General features: G+C 39.8%; 1 protein-coding gene across 1 annotated transcript; it reads left to right on the top strand.

Annotated features, from left to right (window-relative positions):
* The first annotated feature begins 947 nt into the window (after positions 1-947).
* oaz1b (ornithine decarboxylase antizyme 1b) lies at positions 948-5574 on the top strand. Its single transcript, XM_014339807.2, is given in 6 exon segments — positions 948-1153; positions 3504-3555; positions 3557-3643; positions 3747-3919; positions 4290-4375; positions 4500-5574. Coding segments are annotated over 6 exon segments (654 nt in total). The 5' UTR covers positions 948-1028; the 3' UTR covers positions 4631-5574.
* The last annotated feature ends 4528 nt before the right edge of the window (positions 5575-10102 follow it).

Raw genomic sequence — 10102 nt, 5'->3', positions numbered from 1 at the left:
TTTCTATTACAAATGAAAACCTTCATAACCAGTTAAATTTTAAGTGAAACCACCCAGATAAACGTGACATGGGAATACTCTACGAAAATACAATCAGGGAAAAACTGCAGGTCATAGTGTGGCATCTTTTACTTGTTCAAACGCATACACATGAACTTCTTTTAGCAATGCAGCCAAATACTGTGGAAAATACGAGTTCAGATACCATATAGGCCTCATATACAGTCCTTTGTTCTAAGTTTTTCTCTCTAGGTGCCTCCGGGCCCAGTAAACACAGCCCCCCCTCTACTGGTGTGTGCTAGCATAAAACAAGCTAAAGAATATAAACAGAAGAAATCGCCGTTTTAAATAAATGTTTCTATGCTTCGAGGAGACACTGTCATAGATCACATTTACTATTTTCCAGTCACATACCAGGGAGAGTCAGTTTTCTCAGATATTGGTAAATGTGAGATTCTACATTAGCACCCTAAAATATCTTTTCCGTTAGCATTTTTAACACGGTTAGCATTAGCTTAGTAATGTAAAGTTAGCTCTAAATAGGCATAGCTTTTTTTAATGCGTTTTCCTCTTTCACAGTAATAGTCCCCGTTAATATTTTTAATTTGAAATGAATAAAATATACAGAGAATAAGGTAAATTTATGACATATAGTTATTAAGACAAATCATTGATGTATTGCTAGAATACTAAGTTCTTGTTATATTAAAAATAATCTGTTTCGACTTTCTCATTGTTGCGGGCAGCAATGTAATCTTAGTTCAGATCAGTTTAGTTTATTTTGTAAATAAGAAGAACATGTAATAAAGTGTTTTTCCAAATGCTAAAAGAAAAAATATCGTGTAAATAATGTGTTGCATAAGACGCAACGTCCTCACAACTATTTTGAAAATAGGAAGTGGTGTTTTGTGTCGTTTTGTGTCGCTTGACTTTCTTTTTTTTAACCAGCTCTCAGCTCCGTGAACGTTCACTACCGAGTGGAGCGCAGCAGAGAGCAGTCAGCCCGTCGTGTCTCTACCCGAGGCCGGATGGTAAAATCCAACCTCCAGCGGATCCTAAACAGTCATTGCTTTGCTCGCGAGAAAGAAGGAAAAACGCAGCCTCTTACTACCATGGCGAATTTGAGTAGCGGTATTTGTGACATGATTGGGAAGTAAGTACCATCACCTCGACTAAGCTAACGGCTAATCGCGATGTGGGGGGAGGGGTGGCTAAGCTAGCGGCCCACCAGAAAAGCGGAAGTAAATAGCATTTAAGTAGAACGCAGTATCATCAAATACCCTTTAGGTCACACTTTTTTGTCTGTTGTGTTTTTAATATTCTTTTAAAAACTCTCATATTGAAAGTACGTAGGCTTGTTGTGTGACCCCGAGAAGCAGTTTAACCAGCATTAGTTAACGTTAGCCGCAGACGTCGTTGAACTTGAGTTGCGTCACTGCAGTTAGCAAGTAGGCAGCATTTAACAGTTAATCGCTTTGTCAAAGAAAGTAAAAAGAAAACACGCAATTTAATACATCATGTTGTGAAATACGTGCCGACAACGTAAACTGATATCCTTCTTGAATGAAGCAGATCTTTATACGGCAGCTGTCGTGTGACATTGTTAATGCTTAAAACTCGCCTCATCGGGCTGTGCGCATTGAAACAGGGAAACAACGCTAGTCCCGCTGTTCCCGTAAACATTTGGTGGCCCCAGATAAATAAAGGACGGAAGCGAGATTTATGATACCACTAGACTGATTTTAAAAAGGTGAACACGTTTTGCTGACTCTGCCATCGTGAGCTGACTCGGTAAATTATTACGCAACTGCCATTTTACTGAAGGTGACGTGAGAAGATTACTGTACACAATGATGGACGTACCATTATAAATGCGCACACGTATAACACTGTAACCGAAGAGGACGCTCAATACTAAAGACTTTTTGGGGTGGTTTTTATCATTTGGTGTCAAATTTCTAAATGACAGACAAAATATAGGATAGAAGTTCTATTAAGTAGTCATTAGAGTATTAATTTATGTCACAGCTACTGTACGTACTACTGAAATATCTGAAATATTTAAAATTCTTATTAAATCGTTCCTTTTTGTCTAATCACTCTCTCAATTTGAGATTGTTCAAGTAAAATAAAGTCAGAATTTCCTTAGTTTTTCTTCAGTTCCTGCTCCTTAATTGTGTGGATGTGATGCTACTTTTGTATTCATACTAAGCAGAGTAGAGCGTGAATAAAGCAGTGCTTTATCTAACATCAGATTTAAGTTTAGCCACAAGGTCAGGAGGTCAGCCCTCTGCTCCTCTAGTCTTACATGTTGAAGTGTCCTTGGGCAAGATCCCGAACACCAGTTTCCCATGGTGCCTGTATTGTAGTGTGAGCTAGACAAAGATGCTTGTTATAGGAAAGCCCTTACTGTGTTCAAAGTCAGTAGAAAAGTGCTATTTAATTGGGGGGAACAAATAATAAGGAGCAGATGATTTAATCAATATTGTGAAAAGTAATCAGGCTCAGCTTACTATGTGATCACTAAGTTATTGTATTGATAGGCAGTCATGTTACACCATCATCTATAACAAAAGGCCTACTTTGATCAATGCTTTGTTCTCAAAGAAGTTTGACCTGTCAGTGTAACACACCACAAGATGGTGTTAATCTATGAGTTTGCATCACAGCACGTAAAGGTTTAGTTTGTGGATTTGGCCGTTTGACTGTATTAAGCTGTTAATTTAAACTAGGTGAATTAACCACACTCAAACTGGAGCTTGAGAGTACAAATCCACGTTTGCACTTTTAAAAGCAAACGCTTGTGGCTGTTTGCCTCCCACCTCATCCTTCTGCTTTGGTGCGCTGGCTCCTTTAGATGCTTTGTAAACATAGCGCCATTGTTGTGGGAACTGAAACTGTAAATTATTTAAAAGACCAGACCTGCTGGTGTTTGTTTGTAGCCTTTGCTAGTTTAGTTTGTCAAAACCTTTTTGGTAAGCATAATTTCTAATCTTGTGTTTGTTTTTCAGATAATTAAACTTCACAATATTTTAAAAAATAAAAAAAAAATCAGCATATCAGTGTGATCAAACACTGTAAGAACAAGAACTTCCTTTGAGATGAGTGTGCCCAGTGCAACAGTGGTTTGGGTTATCTGTAGCCTAGGGTGTTAAGGTGTAGACACAGCAGCTGCTTCACAGTTCAAATAAAACAGTTGCACGTGACCCATCGGGGTTTTGTTGGCTCCGCTGTGTGCCATAAACATCCTCTATAATTCATTGGTAGGAATAAGAACCTGCAGGTAGTTTTCAGTAGTGCACAATGTGAAATGCTTCACAAAATCCTCAAAAAAAAAAATTACAGGAAATGAATTTCTGCTCCTCTTCTTTGAACACACAGGCCGAGTATGTATTTTTCTGCAGTCCTGTGACATGTATGTGCCTGTACTTGCATGAAAGATGCCTCACAAAGTAAGGGTGCAGTTTGTGTGACTACATTTTCTTTGTCTGCTCTGCCTGCAGCCTTTCCCTGCACTGTAGTAGTACCCGCGGCCCGGGGCCTCTGTGGTGCTCCTGATGCCCCTCTCCCACCCCTGAAGATCCCAGGTGGGCGAGGGAATGGCACACGGGATCACACTCCTTCAGCTCGACTGCTCTACTCAGTAAGTTGGAAGAAATGCCACTTTGTGCAGTGTTTTCAGGGGTTAATATAATAATGTGATGTCACAGACTGCTGTTTTCACGCGTGGTGTTTCTAAATTCCAGGATCGAAAGTTGACTGTAACGGAGGAACCGCCAGGGAATGGTCGCCCTGGGATACTCCACTTCCAAAGTCGTCCTACCGTTACCAAGACAATACAGTGGGATGCTGTCCTAAGCAGCAGTGCACTCTACGTGGAGATACCCCTGGACCCTCTTCCTGATGGCAGCAAGGAGAGGTGAGGCCTGATTAGCAGCAATATGCAGAAAATACCTGCAGATCTCCAGGTTGGCAGATGTGAGGTGCCTCATGAGCAGTCACAAGCAATTAAAGTTAGAATAATTGTTGTGTGCGTTTTATGATTATGATTGGACCCTGGCGCCTTTGCACGCTTTAAACTTTGATCTGTTGTAAAATCACATTTTTGCTGACCATGAAACATAGCAGGCGAAACCAAAAGCACAGCGTATACAGAAATCAGGAAAACGCATCTAATCCTCTGAGGATAAGCTCCAGATTCAGTGAGAAAGTCAATTGTGGTTGAGCGTGCTTCTTGCAGGCTTGTTTTCCCATTTTCTAAGCTAAGCTGCCCTATTTTCTCCCTGCAGTTTCGCAGCTCTCTTGGAGTATGCTGAAGAACATCTGAAAGTCGTTAGCGTGTTTGTCTGCTTTTACAAGAACAGAGATGATCGTGGTATGTGCCAACAGCGTTTTTTCTTTTTCTTCACCTATTTGACTCTGTGTCCACCCTGTAAGACAATGTTAATTTGGACTTATGTATTTTCAATCATTTTAATGTGTACACCTTCTCATTCCAGCTAAACTGGTGCGTACCTTCAGTTTCCTGGGCTTTGAGATTGTGAAACCAGGCCATGCCCTCGTCCCACCTCGACCCGACGTTTTCTTCATGGCCTACAACTTTGACAGGGACTCCTCAGACGAGGAGTAGCCCGCCGGACAACCTCCCCTGCTTACGTCTTTTGTTTTCCTTACTATTGTATGGTTTCCCCCATTCAGTCGCAGCTTACTCACATACTGTCTGTGTTAAACCCTGGGCTGTAGCTCTGTATGCAAGTACTCACCTCCCCATGCTTTTTGTGTTTAAGGGAATAAATTGTAAGCTGTGTGTCTTCTGTTTTCAGCATCTATCCTTTGAGGGGGTTTTTTGTTTTATGTTTTTTCATAGTGTTTTCCATTTAGTCGTTTTAAAAGGAGGGATTTTCTTTTTTGACTTAATGCAGTTGTCATGGCTTTTAGGTTAAAGTCTTTATTTCCTTTCACAATTGAGTTGGAGCAGTCTTTTGTTGAATGTACAACAAAAAAAGTCATCAGGTTTACACTCGGGTACTCCAGCTTTCTTTTGATTGGCTAAAAAAAATACATTAAGCTTCTCCCCATATCTCTATGTCCCCCCCCTGCGATGAATTGATTTGAAAAAAAAAAACACCTTTCAGCAGGACCAGTTTCATTTTGCAGCACCAATATCCTTCTGGTAATATTGTGGATTTGGAAACTTTTAAGCCACACTCCTGATAATTGGTACTTTAGAGCTGGATAATGAATCCATTTCAAGTAGAAGTGGGATGAAAGATGAAAGCTACTGCATGTGTCTGATGTAAGTGCTTCAGTTTCAAGTTAAACATCTTGTGGAGCATATTGGTACAAAACGCACAAAGGAAAGTGAATAATCCAAAGTGCTTTTGCTTCTTTCTGCCATGTATATCTGACAATATTGTGAAAGTTTGTTTTTGAAGGATCTAATGTTTGGATTTTTCTTTTTCTCAGATAAGCATTCCTTTTTAACTATTTTATTTTCATGATAGTATTGAATTTGTTGTTCACCTGCATAGTGGTACCTGTTGTGCTTCTGTGATAATAAAACAACAAAACTGATCATTAGCCTTTGTATTTGTTTATCCAATGCTTTTAAATTCAGCTGTGGTGTCTTGAGTTTTTAGCAGCTGTATTTTGTAGGTAATTTTTATGCCAAATATGATTGTGGGAGATGCTTTAATGTTTCTGTACATTTTAAATATCATATACCTTTGTTTGACCTAGTCATGTCAAAACTAGGCTACATCATAATGCGATTTGTGCTGCTGCACAAATATATATGCAGTGGTGAAGACATTGAGACTGTGAAATACACTTGTACCACCAGGAGGCTCCACAGCACTCGATGTGATTTTTAGCCCCTGTTAGATGGCTCCACAGATCAGCCAGCTTTTCCTTACAATTTGGTAGAACGGCCTTCAAGTAGTTTGCGTTTCATAAGTTGGGTTTCTGTTATGTATCCGATTTTAATGTGCGTAAGTTTCCTATGACAATTATTATACTCAGTTGTGTATTTCTTCTGTAACCCTGTAGTGATGCACTTTCCGTCTGAGTTTTAATCTTAGTCAACAGTAATTTTGAAGTTTAGCAATTGCACGTGTGAGACGTGCAGTTGCTAAACCCTTCTGAAGGTTACGTCCTTATCGCCTTTATTTCCGTCACACCTTCATTTCAGTAAGATGGTGTGATGAACTTGGGTTGACTCACACGTGTGTACTCTGTACTGTTACCTTGCAGAGGAACCATTTGCATGTTAATAAGTGTTCACAGTGTGTGGTTTACTAAAATTAGCTTCAAGGCCATGGACTCCCATGGTACACCCACAGGTGATTGCACTGCTCTTGATTAACATTATCATACCTGTAATCTCAGGTTTGTGGTCTGTAATGTATTTTATTGTTGGATATTTCACTTGAATTCTCTTTTGTGTGACTCTACTTGGAGTGCAGGCCTACCATTGTTTTTCTGAATGCATGTATAAAAGGTATGGATAAAAAAAATCTTATCATTTATGACCCTTAGTCGTGAACGAGACAAACTAATGGAATTTGTAAATGTTTGCATTTACAAATCCTTTCAGTACTATAGAATAAAATTTCTACAAAGGTGTAATCTGTTTTTAATGGCAAATTGTAAAATATATACTGCTAAAAAATTAAAAACGTTTTAGTCAGAGTACAGTATCAAGTCAATTAAACTTGTAGGATATTGATCCGGTCTGCTGGTTCTTAATCAGATTCAGCCGTTTTAGGGTTAATGAAGTTAACAACAGGTGCACTAAAGGGCTAACAATGAGACAACCTCCAAAACAGGAATCATTTTACAGGTGGAAGCTACTCACACTCTTCACCTTTTGTTTTTTTCCCCACATATTTTGCATTTGACTAGGGTCAGTATCACTACTGGTGGCATGAGGTGATACCAGGACCCTACAGATGTTGCACATAGTCGCACTCCTCCAGGATGGCACAATAACATGTGCAGATTGGCAGAAGGTTTGCTGTCTCCCAGCACAGTCTCAAGATCATGGAGCAGATTCCAGGAATCAGCCAGTTACTCTAAAAGAGCTAGACGGGGCTGTAGAAGGCCCTGAACCCATCAGCAGTACTGCTATCTGCCCCTTTATCCAAGGAACAACAGGACAAGCAAAGCCAGAGCCCCATAAAATGACCTCCAGCACACAACTGGTGTGAAACAGACTTCACGATGTCCTCTAGTGGGCCCTGTGCTCACTGCCCGGCACCGCAGAGTCTGATTGGGATTTGCCATAGAATACCAGAATTGGCAGTTCCATCACTGGTGCCATGTGCTTTTCACTGATGAGTGCAGGTTCACCCTGAGCACATGTGATAAGTGTGAACGTGTCTGCAGAAGTTGTGGAAAACGTTAACATTACCCACTGCCAGTCCCTGCCAGTGCATTGTGTCTTGGGTTCCTCCTGATGCACGACAATGATCGCTCTCATGTGGTGAGATTACGCAGGCAGTTCCCAGAGGATAAAAGAACAGATACCATTGACTGGCCCCCCACACTCACCTGACCTAAACCCAACAGAACACATCTGGGAGGTTATGTTTTGGTCCACCTGATGCACCAGGCTGCACCTCTAGACTGTCCAGGAGCTCAGTGATGCCCTGGCTCAGATCTGGACCAAACCATCACTTAAAGGCAAACTTAAAGATTTAGTGCTAAAAATTTGTAGACACAAAGCTTAAATCATCTCTTTTTCCTGTTTCTTGTTAACAGTAGAAAATGGTGATAAAGTGTTGATTTAAGTTACACAATTCCTTTTCAATATGGCAAAGAGAAGACTGCCTTTTCAGATTTTATTCTGGAAAAAAGAAAAAAAAAATAACCAGGTGACATAGTACCTCATCCAGCTGACAATCAATCCCAATTTACAGATTATTGCCCATAAACTGACAAGCACAATTTTGATGAAGACCCATTAAGTGATCACAGCAAACATTTCTAAAATCAGAAATGACTAAACTACATTTTAACCCCTGAAATGTGGCAAAAATGGCTCAAATGGGAGTAGGTGCTAATATTCAGATGGCCAGTCTTCCTAAGGGTAGCTTGCATTAATTGGAATTGTATCAAGTATGAAATGTGGTAGTGAAATTTCAAGTCTTATCTGTATTAGAGCTTTTGAACTCTAGTATAATCTTCAATTTGACAGGAAACCAGTAATTTCCTCTATTGGTGCCCTACATTGTTAAATAATTAAATACATTCAGTTGTCAAGACATCTATAGAGAGTCATGGGATTTACACTCACTTGCCACTTTATTATGTACTGAAATGGACTCCCTTTGACTTCAGAACTGCTTTAATTCTCTGTGGCAAAGATCTCCCATTCCTCCACATCCCAAAGGTGCTCATATGCATTGAGATCTTATGACTGTAGAGGAAATTTCACTGTAATGTTTAAGAAACTATGATCCTGCTGAGAGCAGCCATCAGACAGTGGGTACACTGTGGTCATAAAGGGATGGGCACGGCCAGTAAGAGTACTCGGAAATGCCGTGGTTTAAACGAGGCTCAGCTTTTCTGTTTACACACCACTCTGCATTTAATCATTAGTTATTAATCTCTGGCTCTCTTCCACAGTGTGTCTGTTGTCCAGTCCTCCTCTCCTCAGCCCCAACAGGCACGCCAGACAGCCTCCCCTCCCTGAGCCTGGTTCTGCTGGAGCTTTCTTCCTGTTAAAAGGGAGTTTTTCTTTCCCGCTGTCACCAAGTGCTTGTTCAAAGGAGTTCATCTGATTCTTGGAGTTTTCTCTGTATTATTATAGAGATTCTGCCTTATACTAGAAAGCACCTTGAGACGACTGTTGTTGTGATTTGGTGTTATAAAAACAAAACTGAATCGAGCTGATACTAAGGGGCCCAAAGCTGAGAAAATATCCCCCAATTCATTACATCATCACCACCAGCCTGAACTGTTTACACAAAAGCAGAACAGATCCATACTTTTATTTAGTTACTGAAAATTTCTGACCCTACTGTCTGTGGCAGCAGAGATAGAAAATCATCAGACCTGCAACATTTTTCCAATTTTGGTGAGCATGTGTGAACTGTACCCTCAGTTTCCTGTTCTTACCTGACAGGAACGGCACCTGCTGTGACTTTTCTGCTGCTGTAGCTCATCTGCTTCAAGGTTTGACATGCATTCAGAGATGCTGGTCTCCTTACCTTGGTTGTAATGACTAATTATTTGAGTTACTGTTGAGCTTCGAGCCTTCAGCTCAAAGCAATCTGGCCATTTTCCTCTGACCTCAACAAGGAGACTGATTGGATATTTGTGTTACCTGCAAAACAGTCAGATGGATTTACTGACTGTTTTATTTTGAATATATAAATCTAACTATAATAACAAAATACATTATAAGCAGTAAAAAGCAGAGCTTGAAGAAGAATAGGATGAGGTTTACACTGTGTTTATCCTACCTCGTTAATACAAAAAACTATTACAAAGCATTGCTTTCTTGAATCCAAATATTTAATAGGTACATATCAAGTAATATCATGACATGTATAAAATTTCAGATCACAATATGAAGCAATAAAACTCCTCAGACTGGCGTTTGCTGCAAATGTTTGAAGTCGCCAACATAAAAAAAATGACTAATGATTAAAACAGAAGCAACTAAATTGGCTGAGTAAAAAAAAAAAAAAAAAAAAGGTGTGCAGACACAGATAATAGTAAGCATTCTAGGAAAATCAAATGTGACTTCTTAAACTTTTTTCTCTTCAACAGAGTGCAATAAAGAAACGAAACAAAAAAACACAGCACTGAAGCCAAGCGTCCACAAGACGTCTAAAAGTTGTTAGTACTGTAGGTTCACGGAGGGCAGGAGACAGTGGAGTGAGAGGAGGAGGAAGCAAAGGTCACGGCAGAGAAAGAAAGGAGGGGTATCAGCTTGCCAGTCAATGCAAGAAGAAATAAATCTGAACAATATTAAGCAACAGTGGAAGTAATGCACATCACAGTTAGCTTTAAAGACCATAGTAGCATCTGTACTTGCATGTTAATAAAAAAGAGAAAAAAATAAACAAAAAAAAAAAAAACCAACAAAAAAAGA

Source organism: Haplochromis burtoni, unplaced genomic scaffold (assembly GCF_018398535.1).
Source record: "Haplochromis burtoni strain Fernald_Lab_line unplaced genomic scaffold, NCSU_Asbu1 Contig_72, whole genome shotgun sequence".
NCBI lineage: Eukaryota > Metazoa > Chordata > Actinopteri > Cichliformes > Cichlidae > Haplochromis > Haplochromis burtoni.
This window is presented reverse-complemented; position numbering and strand designations above follow the sequence as displayed.